Source organism: Neofelis nebulosa, chromosome 1 (genome assembly GCF_028018385.1).
Source record: "Neofelis nebulosa isolate mNeoNeb1 chromosome 1, mNeoNeb1.pri, whole genome shotgun sequence".
NCBI classification, from domain to species: domain Eukaryota; kingdom Metazoa; phylum Chordata; class Mammalia; order Carnivora; family Felidae; genus Neofelis; species Neofelis nebulosa.
Genome location: NC_080782.1, coordinates 106,263,017 through 106,283,143, shown reverse-complemented (window position 1 = coordinate 106,283,143; position 20,127 = coordinate 106,263,017). Strand labels below are relative to the sequence as shown.

General features: G+C 39.6%; 1 protein-coding gene across 9 annotated transcripts in view; it reads left to right on the top strand.

Moving 5' to 3' along the window:
• Nucleotides 1-20,127, top strand: part of MAST4 (microtubule associated serine/threonine kinase family member 4) — a 568,580-nt gene that overhangs the window by 300,898 nt on the left and 247,555 nt on the right. For 5 of the 9 annotated variants that reach the window (XM_058730743.1, XM_058730724.1, XM_058730762.1 and 2 more), the window contains one exon: nucleotides 6,376-6,411. The exons of the other annotated variants lie outside the window; for them this stretch is intronic. In XM_058730743.1, coding sequence (XP_058586726.1) covers nucleotides 6,376-6,411 — 36 coding nt within the window. The remainder of the gene's footprint in view (nucleotides 1-6,375; nucleotides 6,412-20,127) is intronic. 9 annotated transcript variants of the gene reach the window in all.

Below are 20,127 nucleotides of genomic sequence, written 5' to 3'. Positions count from 1 at the left end.
GATTTCATACCTAGAAGAAACTTGAACAGAAATATGATGGAACGTGCCTTTGAGAAATGTAGAACTAACAACACAGAGGATTTGAGATTTGCTTGTATTCAGGATAGTTCTGTGAACTGGGACCAGAATTTAGAGTTCCTACACACAGGGATTGGAAGGCAACCTTTCCGTTTGAGGAGTGTAATACAGTTGAGTTGGAAAGAGATAATCAGCAAGGATGTGGGTGTGCTGTCTTCTGAAAGACATGAATTTTAGCATCAACATCCACAGTGTGGTTAAAACAAATGGTAGACACCACACAGTATGCTTGACTTCACCGTGCTTGTCATGATTTCTTTGAACATTTTGGAAAGCTTAGCCCCAGCTCTTCCTGAGTGTTCATACTTATACTTAAAGCTGCAACCAAAGGGAAGACCTCCAGGCACACGCCAGATATGCCCGGATGTGAAGTTTATTCAGACTGATAAGGAGACTAGGGAGAGCCATGCTGGCAGGGTGTGGTAGGCCCAGCCGCAGTAACAGGTGTGCCCATTATCCAGTCAGACATGAGTGGAGCAGCTGAGTTCTGTATTGTCCTCTTTACCCTGGGGTGTGGTAGTGAGTCAGGCCCTCTGAGGGGAGCCTTGGAGAGGTGGGTGGTAGCTGGAAGACTGGGCGTGCGTCTTGGTGTTTCACCTTAGAATCTCTGCCCTTTCCTCAGCTGTTCTGACTCCAAAGAATTCAACCCCCTGCTCTTTTTTTTTTTTTTCTTTTTTTTCTTAGCTCCTTGTGGCAGCTGACTGACCTAATCGGCTGGGGCAAAGTTATTTGAGTGGTCCCTCTGTTTTTCTGAAGTAGGGGTCCCACATGAGAGCACCTTGATGGGTCAGTTCTTTTATTTGAACACACATGGATTGTCTTTTAACGTGTTGAAAGTCCCCTCTCCTGGGATGAGTTTGAGGGCTTCTCCATGCTCAAGTTTTGGAACCTAAGACGTGTCCATTGAACATGCCCGCCATTGTACACTTCTTTTCCCATGGTCTTCTGGGATCTTCTTCATCTCCTAAGTCACCCAAGTAACGTGTGATGGGTACCATAAGGAAATTCAATGCAGATAGTTCTGTAAGGAGGGGGGAAGGTTTCATTAAGTATATTCTATGAATTTTATTTGCATGTAAAAATAGGTGACATCAATTTGACCTAGCACAGAATAAATTTTGATTTTTCCCGAAATGAATATTGTAATCATAATAAATTCAAATATGCCTATTATATGGAGGGGAAGATTTTCAAATGCCTTTTTTCTAGAATTGTAAAACCTTTCAAGATATATTTGCATATTTTGTCGATCTTTATGTGAAAGTGTTCTTATTCTGTTAGAAAATATTAGTGTGGCATATGCTTTGTGCTCTTGACTGTATAGGAAAAGTGATTTCTAACTTGCGTTGTGTCATCCAGATCAATGAGATTAACATTGGGATGACATTACCATTGAGTGCCAAACTCTTAATAAACCGTGATTTTCCAATGAAGTCTTTTTTTTCAGTTTATTTATTTTTGAGAGAGAGAGAGAGAGAGAGAGCACTCACACACAAGTGGGGGAGGGGCAGGGAGAGACAGAATCTGAAGCAGGCTGCGGGCTCTGAGCTGTCAGCACAGAGCCGGACACGGGGCTCAAACTTCCGGACCCCGAGATCATGACCTGAGCTGAAGTCAGACACTTAACCAACTGAGCCACCCAGGCGCCCTTCCAATGCAGCCTTATAATGTTACTGTTGGTGATCGTCTGTGCTTTTCCTTAGGTCAGCTTTGAGACAGAGCTTATCTTTGGGTTTCTTTTTATTTTTCGAAAACCATTCGCTTTGAGAAGTTGGCACCATATGACATCGTATGTAGCTGCTGTGAAACAAATTATAGCGTTTGTTGCAGGGACAGTGAGGACCTTCCCCCTGTGCTGGCAGCAGGACAGAGTGAGGGGGTGTTCTCTGTTTCTGAGCTCTCCTTGGCCTCTCTGCTGAGGCACTAAATGGTATTTGCTCTGCATGGAGCACACGAGTGAGTTCACCAGTGGTTTTGCATTTCAGGGTATAAAGTGTAGTGTTTAGTATCTTAACAAATCAAGAATCAATTATCTGGGAGAATAAGCACAAGGTTTTTTATGTCTAGGATAAATTAGTTTAAATGCTAAAACCAGTCCTTGTGGATTAAAGAAGCACTTGGGAGCAATGGAGTATATTTTAAAAATGCACTTGACATCATATCCTGAAAAGAAATTGATAGATCAGTACATGGGTTTCATGTCTTAAGGGAAAAATGGTGGCTTTTTCTTAGGTGGGATTCCAAAGTCTTGCCAATTTGTATGTAAATACAGTTGATTCTGATAGAATCGTAGGGAAAAATAGTGTCATCAAACATCTGGTTAAAGCTTGCTACTTAATTATTATCTTTGAGAATTCAGGCCACTTGGCTTTATTCTCATTTTTCTTTCTTTTTTTTTTTTTATTGAAAGATGTGGTCAGACTTACCTTGAAAACCACAGGAGGAATAGTGATGGTGGTGATTGTCTCGGGATATACTTAAAAAGAGAATTACAGTGAAGGTAGTGGAAACTGGTACCTCTTTGGCTCCACCAAATCTCTCCCTGCCCAGCACATACCTTTGGTCCCTGATTTAACACTACCCAGGCTGTATTATGTTAAGTACCCAGGAATTTTGAATTTTGTTTGTATTACTCCACTGCATAATTTTAAACAAAACAAGCACACAAACCCTTCAGAAACACTTCTCATGAAATCCCATGTAGCGTGAACCAGTTTCAGCTGTACCCAGAGCAGTAGAGGCCTACATGGTCTACCAGTTAATATTTCCCCCAACAGCTAATAATTCCCCCCTGACATCTTTCAGAAAAATAAAATAGATTTATGGAAGCATAATTGGCATACAGTAAACTGTACTTAATTTAAGGTACACAATTTCATAAATGTCTTATGTATATACTTGTGAAACCACCACCATATCAAGGGAATGAAGTAGCCATCCTGCCCAGAAGTTTCTTTTTACTGATTTATTACTCCCTGCGTTTTCTCAAATTTTAAATAAATGGAACAATACTGGTGGTACTTTTTTTTTTGGGGGGGGGGATCTCATTTCTTTCACTCAGCTTAATTATTCTGAGATTCATCTATGTTGTAGCATATGTTAATAGTTCATTCCTTCTTGCTAAGTAATATCGTATCGAATGGGTACAGTTTGATTATTCACAGTTTGATTAGCCATCCGTTTGTTGATGGGCATTTGGGTTGCTTATACTTTGGGGGCATAATAGATAAAACTGCTATATATGATTGGTAAACTTTCTCCCAACTTGTGGCTTGTGTTTTCAGTCTCTTGACAGCATCAGTTGAAGAGCAAATGTTTTCAATTTTATTAAAATTAAAATCTGTATTATCTGTATTATCATTTTTTTCCTTCGGTGAATATACTTGTGGTGTTGCCTCTAAGCCATCTTTACCTGACCTAGGTCACAAAGCTTTTCTCCTGGTTTTTTTCCCCCCAGAATGTTTATAGTTTGGGATTTTACATTAAGTCTGTAATCCCTTTTGAGTTAATTTTGTATATGGGTGAAGCATGGATTGAAGCTCATATTCTTGCAAGTAGTTTTCTAATTGTTCCAGCACCATTTGTTGAACAAATGAACCTTTCTCTGCTGAATTGTTTTTTACCTTTGTTGAAAATCACTTGCTCTCACTATATGTGTGTGTCTTTTTGCAAACTTTGTTCTCTCAATGACCTATTTGTCTTTCCAGCAGTACCACAATGTTTTGATTATTATGGCTTTATAATAAGTGTAGATATTAGGTAGTGTTTGTTCTCCATCTTGATTTTTTTCCAGAGTTGTCTTGGCTATTTTAGGTTCTTTAACTTTGGAATCAGTTTGTCAGTTTCCACAAAAAGAAAAACCTGTTGAGATTTTTATTGGAATTGGATTAAATTTTTATATCAGTTTGAGAAGCTGTGAAGAGTTTTCCAGTGGTTGTTACAGTGGAACTCTAGTCTTAGAGATGGATTAGGAAGAATAAAGTGTGAGTTGTTACAGTGTGGAGAGACTGGGATGGAGTTGTCCCTCAGGATGGACCGATGGAAGAGCTGAGTGGCCCAGCTGTGGGAACTTGAATTGAGGAATGAATGGCCATAAATGAGCACATACTTTGTCGAAAAAAATCCCCTCAAAGAAGCCCGAGAGCAATGGTTGGGTGGTTGGTTAGGGGAGCAGCTCAGGTAATGATTTCAAGGTGAAGTTAGAGGGACCTAGGCACACTTCTTTTGGAAAGAAGTGTGCAATGGAGAGCTCAGGGTCAACCTAGTATGGGAGGGAAGGGGGAACACATGAACAGATGAGATTCTAGAACCTCATGTGTGCATGGAAAGCTTATGATGCAGAGGATAGGAGTAGCATCATACTGTATGCTTGCTGCAATGACTGAGTCTCACAGAACAATGAAGGTCACTTGTGCACTTGAACTGGTGGTTGGTCTAGAACAGCAGTTCTCAGCCAGGGGGGATTTTGTCCTGTAAGAGGACATTTGACAGTGTGTAGTGACATTTTTGATTGTCACAACTACTGGGCGAGTGGGACTTATCATCTAGTGGGATGCTGCTAAACGTTCTGCAATGTTCAGGAAAACCGCCCCCAACAAAGTCTTATCTCCCCAAAATATCAGTAGTGCTCAAGTTGGGGAGCCCTGGTCTAGAGAGGAAAGACTAGAAAAGAGGGTGGAATGGGAGTGGAACTGATAGATTTCTCTGGCATCTCATGTCCTTATTGTCTTGAGGAGAGGTGATCATGGACAATTACCCAAGATGATCAGGAATTAGTCTGTGGAAGTCTTCAGAAATGTTTCCAGGAGATATCTAAAAAAAAGGCTTTACCAAATAAAGCTAGTTTAACAAAAGCATGCCTTGACTACAAATAAATGGAAGAAATGTTGAACATCTGAGTTAACTTGCTTAAGAAGAAAACATTTGTTTGAACATTGGGCCATAGATGAATATCAATTGGGATACCTTTGATTGCGGGTAATAAAAAACCTAACTCAAAGTGGTTGAAAAAATAAAGGAACTTTACCAGCTCACGTAACTAATAGTCCAGGCTTGTGGCAAGGGTTGGTCCAGAGGTTCATGGTTGCCACAGGACCCAATTTCTCCCGCCTTGAGGCTTCCTTCATAGCTCTACGTGGCTGCCAGAAGTTTTCATACTTTTTTCTTATTCATTCCCACCAGGAGATGTTTTTTCTCCTGTCATTGTGAGTTTTTCTTTGAGTAGGCCATCCTAAACTATGTGTCCCCCTTGAATATGGTAATATTAAAACAATTCTTTCACTAGTTTAGACTGGTGCTCTCCAGTATGGTAGCCACTAGCCACATGTAGCTATTGAGATGTTGAAATGTAGCTAGTCCAAGTTGAGATATGAAAAAATGTTGAATAGCTCATTAATAATTTGTGTATTAGCTGTATGTTGAAATGGTGCTATTTGGGGATATTCTGAGTTAGAATGCTAATACATGATTAAAAATACTTTCACCTGTGTCTCTAAAGTTTTTTTACTGTGACTCCTAGAAAATTAAAATTATAGAAGTGGCTCTAAGTTGTAGTTCTTTTCAGCAGAACTGGCTTAGACTATTCAGGAGTCCCTGGGAATCCGACCCACCCAAACCACATGGCTAATAGACATATGGGAGAGAGATGGGATGGATATTGGGCAAGCAATTAAACAAGAATACTGTGATGACTGGCATAAGCAAAGAAAGAAATATTTGTTTATTTGCTCCTCTTTCACTGAGGATGAATGTGTGGAGACACTGCCCTACTACCGCTAATAAGAGCTAATCATTGTTCCTTAAATATATTTTTGAAAATTACAAAATTAATAGGGTGCTCCTGGTAAATAGTGAAACAACACAGAAATACACTAAGAGGATGTAAATAATTCCCATCCCTTCTAATCCCTGCCTCCACTTACAACCCTGGGCAGGTGTTGTCAGTCTCGTTCTGTATTCCTCTATTCCTTCCTTCATGTACACACGAGTGTTTTCAACTTCATTGTTGTGTTGCTGCTGTTGCTACCGTTTTAAGATGGGATTCTAGCACTTACCCTTCAGTTTGCTTTTCTTACTTCACCAATCTCCTCCAAGTCGGCATCTACAGATTTATCCTGTTCTTTTTAATAATTGCATATTATAGATACATCACATTTCATTTAATCGTTTCTCCATCAGTATGCTTTCGTGCTATTTCCTGGCCCCCCTCGTCCTCTACCACACAACAAACAATGCTGCAATCAACATCTTTGTACCTGTGTCCTTACGTACTGGTCCTTTTTTTTTTTTCTTCTATAGGATAGATTCCCAGAAGTGGAATTGCTTGGTCAAACGGTATGTGTATTTTTAATTTTCACAGATAAAGCTAAATTAGTTTCCTCAAAGGAATAGCCAATCATATTTGCACGTAACAGTGCCCATTTCTGACATTCTCATCTGCATTAGATGTCACTGCTCCTTTTGATGCTTACCAATCTCATTATCCCTGGTCATTCATTTACATTTTCTTCACTCTTGTGGATGTTGAGAATATTTTCATGTGTTTAGTATCCATGTGAATTTTCCCTTTCTTCACTGCATATTCATTTCCACTGTCCATTTTCCTGCTTGGTTGTGTTTTTCTTTCACATATTCTGGGAGCTGCAGTGTCTTAGAAACGTTAATCGTTTGTTAGATGTGTGCAAATATATCTTTACAGTTCTTGTCTCTGTGTGTGTTGTCTTTTGCCAAATGAAAATTGTTAATTATTAATTAATCAAATATGTCTGTTTTTTTCTTTATTGCTTCTGAGATAATCTGTTTTGCTCAGGGTGGTGTATCCATCTCAAGGTCATATAAATATTTTCTTACATTTTCTCCTCAAGTTTTAAAACATTCAAGTCTTACTGCAATGTTAAGTTTTGCACATGATATGAGGTAGGATTGTCTTTATTAATTTCTCGTTATTACAAGAACCTTTATCATGGGGTTGAAATGTTATTCTTGTCACATATAAAGATGCCATATGTATTTGGATCTATTTCTGGACTCCGTGTTCTGATCCCTATCTATTTCTGGGCCAACACCGTTCTGCTTTGAATGCAGTGGCTTTCTAGTGAGTTCTAATGCCTGGTAAGTTCTTCACTGGTCTTAACACTTTTCACTGTTGTTTTTAGCCGTTTTTTTTTTCATATTGTGGTTAAAATAAATTTAAGACTTAATGTTGGGGGGTTTTATCTCAAATGTTTTGAATATGAAAGGTAATATAATAATATATGATAGATACAATTTAAAAATTAATAATTCTCAGTTTGTGGATCTCTTTGCTTACTGTTCCTAATTGGAAGATATTTACTGATAAACAGAGGCCTTATTTTGTCTGTGAATTGATTCTTCGTATGTGATTTCACGTTGTCTCTCTGATAATTGTACAGCTACCATAAGATGGAGAAATGGGGGTTGTAGGCATGCTATGTTGCAATCTATCAAAAAAATAGATTGTCGCATTAAAGATAAAATAATTAATGTTTTCAGTGACTGTGACCTTATAACACTTTATATTTCTGTTTATGCGCCGAACTGTAGAATACACTCATACCTGGATTGGTTGATGGGTACATCAATAATGTAAACAAAGAACTGTAGACATGCATATCAAACCATGTATTTTGTGATCTTTTGTGATTTGATTCTTCTAAAACTTTAATCTTGACATAAGAAATTGTCACACTTGAAGTGTTGGGTAATGTCTCATGTTTTACGTGTTTTTGATAATTCTTAGCTTTGTGTTAATGTGTTATTAACTTAATTGTGTTCACTGATATTCTCAATTGCCTTGTGGAAACTTTACTCATAATACTAAATCACTAAATACCTTTGGTTTTTCTAATGGCATTTGAAAATATTGTAGCTAAACACTAAAACTGCCTGTGATTAAAAATAATCATAACATAGATAGATACATATACAAATACACATAAGGTTGTATTTTGCTTATGAAAGTAAAGGGACATTCCCATATAGGTTCCATGCATGTTTACTTGGTTTATTAGAAAAAAAAAACAAAACACATTAGTTCTGTAGCCAAAAATGAAATGGTGAAATAATTAATGTATTGTGATTATTATTGAATGAAATACTTGGAAAAAATACAATTATGTTTTAAAAAAATGAGATTCCTTGTACTTTTAATGGTATTATAATTCAAATAAATGAATTGGCATGGCAATTTTTGGCATGCGTATGAATATTAAAGACAGTAATTTAGAAAAGAGAGGGGGAATTTATTTAAATTATTCACATTGAGACCAAAAAAAGGACTTAGTTTAGTTAAATTTAAACCATCTGTGTGAACTTAGACTCTTCATTAAATCATAGCCAAATATAATTTTTTCCCTCTGTTCTAAAGAAGGTAACGAACAGTTAGCTCCTGGCTTCCCTCCAGCTCAGATATCCAGTACCATTCTACACACTCCCCACGTAGCCTGATTCTGGCCACTAATACTACTTTCCACTAAAGGTCAGCAAGACTTTTCTAGGAACATAACTAGATGCCATGATCAGTAGGGAAAATTTTGTTAGTTTCAGATTGGGTTTGTTTGTTTTTGTTTTGTGCTGAAGATCAAGGATGCTTTCAATAGTGTGTGGAGCTTGAGCTGTTAAGGTCAGATGAACCAAACTCAAGGAACTCCTTCTGCAAACCCATAGTGGAAATTTAAGTGACAGAGGAAATGGTAATGACAAGCCATTGAAAAAGTTCAGCTTACCAAAAGCCAAGGGCAGATCTTGTTCTGTCATAGGTGACAAATGACAGAAACTCTGCTAAATAAAAGGCATATCATGTTTCTGGTATTTTCAAATAAGCCGTATTTTGATCTGAACTCAGATTCCATTTCCTGTACTCAAGTTTTAATCAGGATCAACATTGACAGTTGATAAACATAAATACAAAAAGATATAATTAGGGTATATTTTAAATATAATCATGTATGTAAATTCTACATTGTTAATTTTAAAATAAAATTGTTCTTAAATATATGTAGGCTATTTCAGGAACTGAAAATAACAGTAGAAAACAATAAATAAGGGTATCGTAAGAATAATAAAGGAATTTGTTTTAAACAAATAATGTCAAACATTTAAGACTTTAACTTGCTCCACAGCTGCTTGATCCTAGAGACTCTGGAAGATGTGTTTAAAATAGGAGAGAGGGGCATCTGGGTGGGTCAGTCAGTTAAATGTCCAAGTCTTGATTTTGGCTCATGTCATGATCTCACGGTTCGTGAGTTTGAGCCCCGTGTGGGGCTCTGTGCTGACAGTGAGGAGCGTGCTTGGGATTCTCTCTTTCCCTCTCTTTCTGCCCCTCCCCTGCTCTTGCACACTTGTGTATGCCTTCTCTGTCTCTAAGAATAGATAAGCATTGGAAAAAAAAAAACATAGACAACTTTTCTGTTTTTGTCAAACAAATAAACCTGACCATCTGTGGTCAGAGGTTGGAGTGACTACAGAAGTCCACAGGTGGTGATAAACAGAGTTTTTTGTTCTTGAAGCCAGAAAAACTGCAGTTGCTACAGTGTACTAATATGTTCAAAACACCATTGCAACCAGAGGACTTGAAGTCCTGCACAGAGAAGAGACAGGTGTTAGAAGGGACTGGAGGAATGTAGGGGGAGATACCCCAAATCCACCACAGGGAATAGAAATCGATGTCTGTGTTGATGTAAATGAATCAACTAAGCGTACATTGAGTCTCTGCCCTTTACATAAAGATACTAAGAGGGGCGCCTGGGTGGCTCAGTCGGTTAAGCGTCCGACTTCGGCTCAGGTCATGATCTCACAGTTCGTGAGTTCGAGCCCTGCGTCAGGCTCTGTGCTGACAGCTCGGAGCCTGGAGCCTGTTTCAGATTCTGTGTCTCCCTCTCTCTCTGCCCCTCCCCTGCTCATGCTCTGTCACTCTCTGTCTCAAAAATAAATAAACATTAAAAAAAAATTTTTAAAAAAAGATACTAAGGAAATGATGATATTACCATGCTGACTCAAAAACAGTAATATACCTCCCAAAATGTTTCAGGTATTAGGTTCAAAGCATTTTTCCTGAAGGCTAGGGACATCATTCCTAGCCCTGATGAGATGAGGTAAACTGGAACCCACCTTAATAGGCATTCTTAGTCTGGATCAAGCTAAAGTCAAACAGGCTTATGAGATACTACACTTTTGTAAAGTGAAAAAATCTGAACTACCAATTAAAACTGGATCCAGGTGAATATTTTGTGCAGATGATCCATTTAAGATTGGTAAAGGTTGCCTCCAAATGACCAAGGTAAAATATAACTTCACTTAACACTGTAGTAATTTAATACCAGTCCCTTGTTCTTACTAAAATTGTTACCCTCACTGAATATCACTTTTGTGTGTTTGGCATCATCTGAAATTGTCTCAAAGTAGAATATCACCAACGTCTCGTCTCTATTTTGCTTGAACGTACCACTAGAATATGTTTTTTTTTTTTTTAATTTTTTTTTTTCAACGTTTTTTATTTATTTTTGGGACAGAGAGAGACAGAGCATGAACGGGGGAGGGGCAGAGAGAGAGGGAGACACAGAATCGGAAACAGGCTCCAGGCTCCGAGCCATCAGCCCAGAGCCCGACGCGGGGCTCGAACTCACGGACCGTGAGATCGTGACCTGGCTGAAGTCGGACGCTTAACCGACTGTGCCACCCAGGCGCCCCAAGAATATGTTAAGCCTTCTACACATACAGGTCGAACAAATACCTATAGAACAGATCCGCTGTAAGTGTGGGACTTCTGTAGTGCTTCTCTTTTAAACAGATCTGTTGGTAGTAAAGTGTAGTATCATCAGAGCAGATTTATTTCTTTTGGAGTGAGATCCCATCCTGTCCCTGGGCTGATGGCAGAAATTATAAATCAGCTGTAATTGTGATGTAAGCACTTGACTTTTCTGCTGTCAGGGTGTCTGTCCATTAAAAACTGTGTTGAGGCTGCTCCATTCATTCAGGCAAAGCCACTGGGTCAGTAGTCAATGACCGTTATTCTCTGTGCCTTAAAGAGGAATATAGCTGCTTCTTTGGGGAAACCTTTTGTGATCTGGTGATGTGTACTGCCAGCTACCTTGAACTCCCAGGTTATGTTATGGCAAAGGACAGGTTTTTAAAATGATACATTAAATTTGACCCCTAGTTATTTGTTATACGTCTAAATGTTGAAATGTCAGTCTCCTTGAGTTTTTGTTGTCATTTCTGCTACCATCCAAATTCTAACAAATGAAACAACTATTTGGAAGAAAAAAAAAGATGAAGAACCACTGGCACCCTCTCCTACTATTGGATTTTTCAAAGACCCTCCCCTACTATTGGATTTTTCTCTTACAAACGGGTAGGGCTATTGAAATATATGTGTAGAAAACTTCAAAAGTGAACCTGTCAAAGCAGTAGAATGTAAAGATATTTTGAATATAATTGCAGTTGAAAAGAATATATATAATTGCAGTTGTATTCAATAGTAGAAAAAAAATCAAAGCATTTCTCCTTAATGCCATCCCGAGGTGTGGAATATGTTGTAAGAATGTGTAGAATATTCACACGAAGGAGCATATCTCAGCATTCTCCAATTTAAGATAGCACATGTCCCCCAACCTTTAATTTATCTGACCAGGTCTCCACCAGATCTGTTAAGGCCCCTTCATTTTCATCTTCTTAGACATCCAGCCATGGAGCATAAGATCACATTTGTAGGGACACTGTGACTGAACAAATATTTTCCTTTACATGGTGCTTTCAGAAGAATCCTTTTATCTTCTAGAGGGCTCCTTGGATGTCTGGACAATGAAGAATCTTAGCAAGCTGTTTCTATACCAGAACCCTTGGAGCTTAACACACTTTGAACTAGATTGTTCCCCATTGCAGGGCCACAATAAAAAGTGGGGTTTTTCATAGTCCTTGCATTGATGTTTGCAAAGCCAGATGGCTTTGTAAAATGAGCCCCAAAGCAGTATAACTGATTAAAAGAAATGCCAGGTAGTTGAAGGCTTTCGTACCCAACGTGAGCCTGGCAGAAAGAATTGTTCTCTTGAGGTACATTAATATTGGGCAATCTCACTCCCATCTTTAGGGGTCAGCCAATGACAATTGAGACAGGTGTTGGCAGCAGGAGCCTTAAAAATGAAGGCTGAAAAAAAATATCTCTAGCCAGCCATGGGGAGACCTGCCTCAAAAAGAAATGAAGCGGACCAGTGACGAAGTGCTTTGAGGGTTAGAGGTGCTTTGCGAGGTTGTAGCTCACCCACTTTGAGTTTTTCTCTCATTCTTGGCTTGTATGTACTGTATCCTAAATCTGCATGCGCCTGAAACCTTAAAGGTTCCATTGCCTCACATCTCAGGGCTGCTGTCATCCTGCTTCTCTGTCAATGACTCTGTTGAGGATGCCGACGCTCCCGCTTTTTTTTGTTGCCCGTATAGAAATCATTCTGCTCATGCCTGTAACCCTGAGCACTGACCTTAACCTAAGAGCACAGTCATCTATTTCAGGTTGTTTGGTGGAAGACTGATGGAATCTGGCCTTGTAGGTAGAGGCATTCCGGGATGTAACAAATTGTTCTCCGGCTTCATAACCCACCATCTGATGATTGGGAAATGGGGTTCAGAGCAGAAGCAAGCTCTAAGATGAGCTTTAAAAACCTGTCATAAAAAGAGGCAGCTGGCCCTGAGTCTAGTTTTTCCATCTTCAGAAAACACTTTAATCCTGCAATGTATGTTATATGATAGAGGCTTGAAAACCAGACCGTGTCGCTTTTCCATTTCCTCCCTGCATCTCATTGACGCATCAGACTTGGTGCTGATGGGCTGACAGGGCAGCGATGGGACTGCTGTTCCATTGAAACATCTAATTTCTGAAGGGTTCGTATATTTTAATCTCTCGGAACTTCTGTGGGTCCTTTTAAAGAGGGAAATAATTCAAACCTGGAGGCGTTTTTAAGAATTGTTTTTTTTGGAATACACTGATAGGTGTATTCCTATTGTCAATTTTTTTGAGTAATAATGTATAATTTATAGTATCTGAATAAGTTGCAGCCCATTGGTTTTTGTAGAAAATAATTTAATACTTGTATCAATCACACAGGTGGCCATTGTAAAACTAGAAAGTACAGCCTGGAGAAAATGCATTCAAAATTACCCCTTATCACTTAAAGAAAAGAGATTTGAAAAAGCAGAGAATATAGCTTTTGCTTGTGTCTTTTGATGCATTAAATAATTTTTCCTGTAGGTATTTACAATGTTACAGTCTCCTAGCATTTAAGAAGTGGAGTAGCGTTTTATTTTATTGTGAAAAGTCTTAGATCACAAAGCATTTATCGTTTGTCCTCATCATTTCCATTGTAGAAAGAGAAGTATAAAGGATAAAAGTTTTCATCCATAATCTCACCATGTAGAGATAGTCCCCTTAAGCATTTTAGTATATTTCTCTTCAGGCTCTTGTTAAACTCCTCATTACTTGATGATTATTGATTCTTACTGCATGTTTTCTTTCCAGCTAGGAAGTACTTTCTGGGGCTGACCAGTTGTATATGAGCTGAGTACCCTGCCCACAATATTTGCTGTGCCTCTCAACAGAAACAGCAATGAGGGTGGACTGCTGGACCATTTCTAATGGTCACGCATAGTCATTCAGAGAACTGAGGCATTTCCTTATTTTCATTCATTGTATAAAATTCCAAAAGCTAACATTTTTTTTCCCTACAGCTGTTGACAATATTTGTTTAGGCTCAAGGAAGCTTTTACTTTTTATGTGCAGCAAATCGCTTCTCACAACACATTTTAATAGGTTCCAGCAGTCAACAAAGAGATGATATATTCATTTAGGGAATAGAACAGATTTTCTTTGTTTTGCTCTAACACTTGGGGTTTTATAAGATTTTCCCAGCAACTAGCACTGGAGCCGTTTGTAGCCAAGTTGTGGTTGGTGCAGTGATTTATCGATCAGGGAGGGTTTCCCAGAGCTGGTCGGAATAGATGATTAGTGTAACTCTGTACATGCTGACCTGCTGGAACACAGGCTCCCTGGGTCCGGGAGATTTGTCTCCCTGCTGTATGCTCTGTGCCTAGAACCTTGCCTGGCAGGTAACGGTTGTTCTACAAATATTTGTAGAATATTCTTTTATGTTTTTATAGCCCACATTTCCCCTACTGCTTAAAAAACCCTCTCATTGGCTAACCCATTACTTAAGTTATTCCAACTTTTAATAAGAATGTCGGGGCGCCTGGGTGGCGCAGTCGGTTAAGCCTCCGACTTCAGCCAGGTCACGATCTCGCGGTCCGTGAGTTCGAGCCCCGCGTCGGGCTCTGGGCTGATGGCTCAGAGCCTGGAGCCTGTTTCCGATTCTGTGTCTCCCTCTCTCTCTGCCCCTGCCCCGTTCATGCTTTGTCTCTCTCTGTCCCAAAAATAAAAAAAAATAAAAAAAAAAAAGAATGTCATGTGCTCCATGTAGGATGGTAAATGTTGGGTCCTCAACTTAATGTATTTATGTCTAGTGAAATTGTTATTTCATTTTTTGCATTTAAGTCTTTTATGAAAACAGATGAAAGTGATAGATTTGTTGCTGATTGATATTTTAATGTTTTTCTAGTCCTGTGTATAAAGAGCTACAATATAAATATTCTTTAATGTTTATTTATTTTGAGAGAGAGAGATAGCACACAAGTGGGGGGAGGGGTAGAGAGACTCCCAAGCAGCCTCTGTGAAGGGCTCCATCTCACGTGAGATTAGGACCTAAGCAGAAACCAAGAGGGGGACTCTCAACTACGGAGCCACCCAGGTGCCTCCCATATAAATTTAATATTATTCTGCATTCTAATTTACCCATTTTGGTTTTGTTGTCAAGGAGAATTTTAAGCATAGGTGATGTACATTTCCATTTACCAATCTGAATTGAATGCCAGAAATAGATACCTATTGAAAGTATGCTTCTGTTGCTCTGCCTTGATTTCCCTTTATCACAGCTTTACTGGGGGGAGGGAACAGGTAACACAGGTGAATAAAACAGACACTAGTTGATAGGAATAAAATAAGCTATTCACAGTCAATACTCCCATCTTTTTGAATACATTTATCTGAAAATTAATATTTTGATAGATGAGAGAAAAAACAAAAGAGATAGGAGGAAAACAATAACCAATGGGTCTGTGGCCAAAGAGCACCATCATTTCAGGTGGGCTGTTTTGTGTGTGTGTGTGTTTATTTCTGAGAGAGAGAGAGAGAGAGAGAGAGAGAGAGAGAGAGAGAGACAGACAGGGGCAGAGAGAGGGAAACACAGAATTTGAAGCAGGCTCCAGGCTCCGAGCTGCAGCACATAGCCCAATGCTATGGCTCAAACTCATGGACTGTGAGATCATGACCTGAGCTGAAGTCAGACGTTCAACTGACTGAGCCACCCTGGTGCCCCTAGGTGAGCTCTTTGTGTAGTAAAAGTATAAAGGCACATTTGAGACTAATAAAGACTAAATTCATGGTGGTGGTTACCTCTTGGGGGAGAGAGAGGAACCAAGATCATGGAAGGGGGTGGGGGCTTCAACAGTGTTTATTTTTGACATAAAAAATTGAGTAGCTGATACACAGATGGGTGTTCATTTTGCTAATCCCCTAGCTTTTTTTTTTTTTTTCTTAAAACAGTAAATGATGGAGAGTGGATGCACATAGAAGTGAGATTTTTCTCCACTTCACTTTTACTTGTTAAAAGGTTTAGCTTTGTTTACCAGCTTTTTCAGCCTCTGCCATTTCCAGTGTCTTCCAGCCAGATCCTGTGGCACAAAGGCCAGGAGAAAGAGAGAAAGGAGAGGTGTCACCAGAAGTAGAGAAACCTATTTAAGAGATCTTGACAGCTAGAATACATTTAGATATTTGAACTTTCTGAATCATGAGAAGTGAATGATTATCATGCCTCCTCTGCATAATCATTTACTCTTATTTTTCATTGACTGAGATACTTGTCTTTCCGCAGAAGCCTCTCACAGCTACCTATTGGTGTAGTTCTATCACATGCAGACTTTGAAAGAGAGGTATCCAACTTGGCAGTGTCTGACTTGTCAATGTCTTGGTCACAGTGGTAGATGATCCTTGTTAGGGTGGAGGGTGCTATGGCTTTCCCTCATTCTCACTCTGGCTGTTGGTGAATATTCCTGAACCACCCCTCAAACATGCTTGGCAGGAACCTCAGTTATATACATGATGGTTATAGACAATGATGGGCCTTGAGAAGTCACTTGAGGCATTACGCTTGAAAGAAAGGGAGCTAGAGACTAGAAGTTGGAGATGAAGAGGTCAGTGGGGCTGGATCTTCATGAGGTCTGTGGGGGAGCATCTATCTGTTCCAGGACTTTCTCCCAGATTCGAGTGGTTTTCTGGCACTCTTGGGCAGTCTCTGGCTTGTAGATGCTTCACCTTCATCTCTGCCTCCATTGTCCCATGGCATTCCCCCTGTGTGCATGACTCTGTGTCCAAGCCTTGCCCTTTCATAGGGACATATTCCTTGGACTGGGGGCCCACCCTAATGACCTCATCTTAACTTGATCATCTGCAGAGACCCTATTTCCAAATAAGGTCACATTCACAGGTACTGAGGGTTCAGACGTAAGTATTTTTTGAGGTGCATAGTTCAATTAGAAAAGCCCCTTCGTTCTCATTCCCCTGCTCAAATGTGAAAAGCAGATTCCACCTGCCAGTAGATGTTGTCCAGCTCAAGCTTGTTGTAGTCTGTGCAATGCCCCCTTCACTGAACTACTCTGGATGGACCACCACAGGGATAAGACAAGTTACTTGTTACCAAGAGAGCTATTGAAAAGTGCACTTGCCAGAGAACAAAGCCAGAAAGAAATAGGAGTTGGTCCTTGCTCTTTTTCTTTCTGTCCAGGCTCTTCTGCACACCTCATTAGAGCAAAGAGTAATCTATCGAAATCTAATCAATTTCACTTTAGGTGATGGCAAATGAATACTATTTCTGCTACCTTACCTGTGAAGTGGTCCTCTGTGGATGAACCTGGAAACCTCCCACTATTCTTGACATTGTTTTTTCTGAGAGTTGTGATCTGCTGTCTTCACTTTAAAGATGCACCTTTAGATCACAGCCTCAGATGTTGTTAAGATAAACTGGGGAAATGGATCTGGCCAGGACTGGAGGCCACAGTAGCTTTCTCCCTCCCATGTCAGGGTACTTGGAGCAAGATGCAGAGAGACGCTCAGAGCAAGTGTGCTCTTCCCTTCTAGAAGACTGCCATCCTTGGCAGTGATGTGTGGTGAGCAAGGCTGGACCTTCAGGTGCTTGAAGGATTCCCTTGAGACAAGGCTCATGCCCAGAACTGGAACGGGCAGAGACACAGAGACATCCATCTGTATACACAGTATCCATGATTCTCTTTTGGTTTACTGATAAAATTCTGATTTTTCTCATGGTTGTAATGTGCTCAATTAAAAGATATAACCTACCAGCCCTTTTCCTTCACACCTAGGTAGAGTTATGATATTACATTTTGGCCAATGAGAGCTAAGTAAAAGTTGCTCAAAGGATAGATAGTCCTGCAACCGTCTTGGTCCATGAGGTGACTACCAAGGATGGTTGAACTGAAAGGTAAAGGTGGCTTGAGTCTGTTGATTTGGTCCCAAGACACCAAGACTAGATTCCCTGCTTCTGAACCTCTTTTACATATGGAAGCAGTAAGCTATTTTAAGGTACATTTTTGGGTTACCACTTATATGCAGCTACACCTAATTGTAACTGGTCCAGAGATCTCCACAAGAACCCCAATCACTGCCCTTTTAGAGTATATGGTATATCAGAAAGAAAAGACTGGTAAAATGAAGTAAATGAAGTAAAATGACAAGTAAAATGAAGAGAATTTCTTCCCAAGACCTAAAGATGATCTTGTCTGTTGTGCCCCATGACATTTTTTCCCCAAGGCATCTTTTATGTGAGATAGAAGACTCTGAAACTGTGTCCTCTTTAACTGCTCCCTTATTTATTCAGAACTCTGTTTCCTAAGAGTGTAGACAGTGTTAGTCATTCCCATTTTTTGCCAGCCAACATTGACGTTGAGCAGTACCCCCATCTCGGTGGTACTGCACTGTTTTGAGTATTACTGCTTTTACCGTTGTTTTAGAAAGTTGAATAGAAAACAGAAGAGAATGTGCTGATACCAGGGATGAGAAGTGTAGCTCTCATAAATTTAATACCCCTGATACCACGGGGGAATTATTTGGCTTTCCAGAAAGGATCAATATTTAGATTCAATCATACATTGTACTTGGGCTGCTGGTGTGTGTAGTTGAGAGCAAATGAAGAGAACAAAAATAAAAGACTGTGGACAGATTGGGAGTGTATCAATGAGGAATGATTAGACAATTTGAAACTTTTTTTTTTCTCTTTCTCAGGTAATGAAAAATTTCCTCACAATATGTATATGACTCCTTGACATATATATATATTTTTTAGGAATGTATGAAGCAGGAAAGTAGAGAATTGCTTTTATAGGTGGGTTCATTATCTTTTTAGCATCTGATTCTCTGATAGAATGTAGTGAATTGGTAGAAAGCCAGGATGAGTGAGGCTGGTTTGGGACTTCACAATCGCCCCCTGTGAGGAGAGACAGTAGGCATTTACAGAGCTGCTATGGCAGACAGAAGGTTGAAGACCTGATGTTATGGGCAAGACCCACTCTATGCTGCTGAGTAGGATAAAGCAAGGTTTTTCCAAAGCTTTCTTTATCCATCTTGAGTTCCTCGTGTTTCTCTACATCTCTGGATTCATAGCTGGCCACTAGACATGAAGATTTTCATGCATGTCTGGGTTTAGGAGAAACAGCTTCTACTTGATCTCTAACTAGGCAAGGTCATTTTCTGAATGTCTTCTTTAAAGTCACAATGATGTGAGACCCTAGGAAGTAGCTATGACTTGAGGAACTTAGAAGACACTGCTGTCCATTTGTGCTGAAAGTATACAAAATGTCACATTTTCTCATGGAGTATGTTTTCTCTTATTTTTCTGAGGTTTCACACATTTATCAGAGCATTTAAAGGTTCACTCTTAAATTTTTTTTTGAGTATTTATTTATTTTTGAGAGACAGAGACAGAGCGTGAGCAGGGGAGGGGCAGAGAGAGAGGGAGACACAGACTACAAAGCAGGCTCCAGGCTCCAAGCTGTCAACACAGAGCCCGAAGTGGGGCTTGAACTCACAAACTGTGAGATCATGACCTGAAGGGAGGTCAGATGCTTACCACACTGAGCCACCCAGGAAGCCCTAAAGTTCATTCTTAACCTCATTTCCCCTGAAACTATTGATTTTATCAACTGCGTGTTTACCTTTGTAGCATTTATCAGGATCCTAATTCTTTGTAGTAGGAGAGGAATTTGTCCCCTATTTTTGGATAAATGTGCTCTTTCCTTGATTGATGGAAAGACTGGAGAGAGGTGAGGTTGGTAAAACGAGTCTAACACTGATTCACTCTTTTCTTAATGCATTCCTGATGAAGTTACTATAGTTATCAGTTGAACATAAAAAAATATTGGGCATGACATGATACTGATTTTCATTTATTAATTTCTAGTTGTTATTCTGCAGCAATGTAGAAACTTTAAAAATTGGTTTTTTTACTTAAAGAATTTTTAATGTTTATTTACTTTTGAGAGAGAGAGAGACGGCACGCAAGCCAGGGAGGAGCCAAGAGAGAGGGAGACACAGAATCTCAAGCAGGCTCCAGGCTCCGAGCTTTCAGCACAGAGCCCGATGCAGGGTTCAAACACAAATTGTGAGATCATGACCTGAGCTGAAGTCAGATGCTTAACTGACTGAGCCACCCAGGTGCCTCTAAAATTGATTTGTATGTTATTTATCCATACTATCCCTGGCCTACATCACCAAAAATATTCAGATTGAAGGTAGTGTTTGTTGCCAGGAAGGGATATATATATTCGGATGCCATGAAAAAAAAAAAAAAAAGAGGACAGCATTTAGTTTCTTAACTAAATTCCCTGAAATTCCCACCCAGTATGGGACTATTGACAACTGGT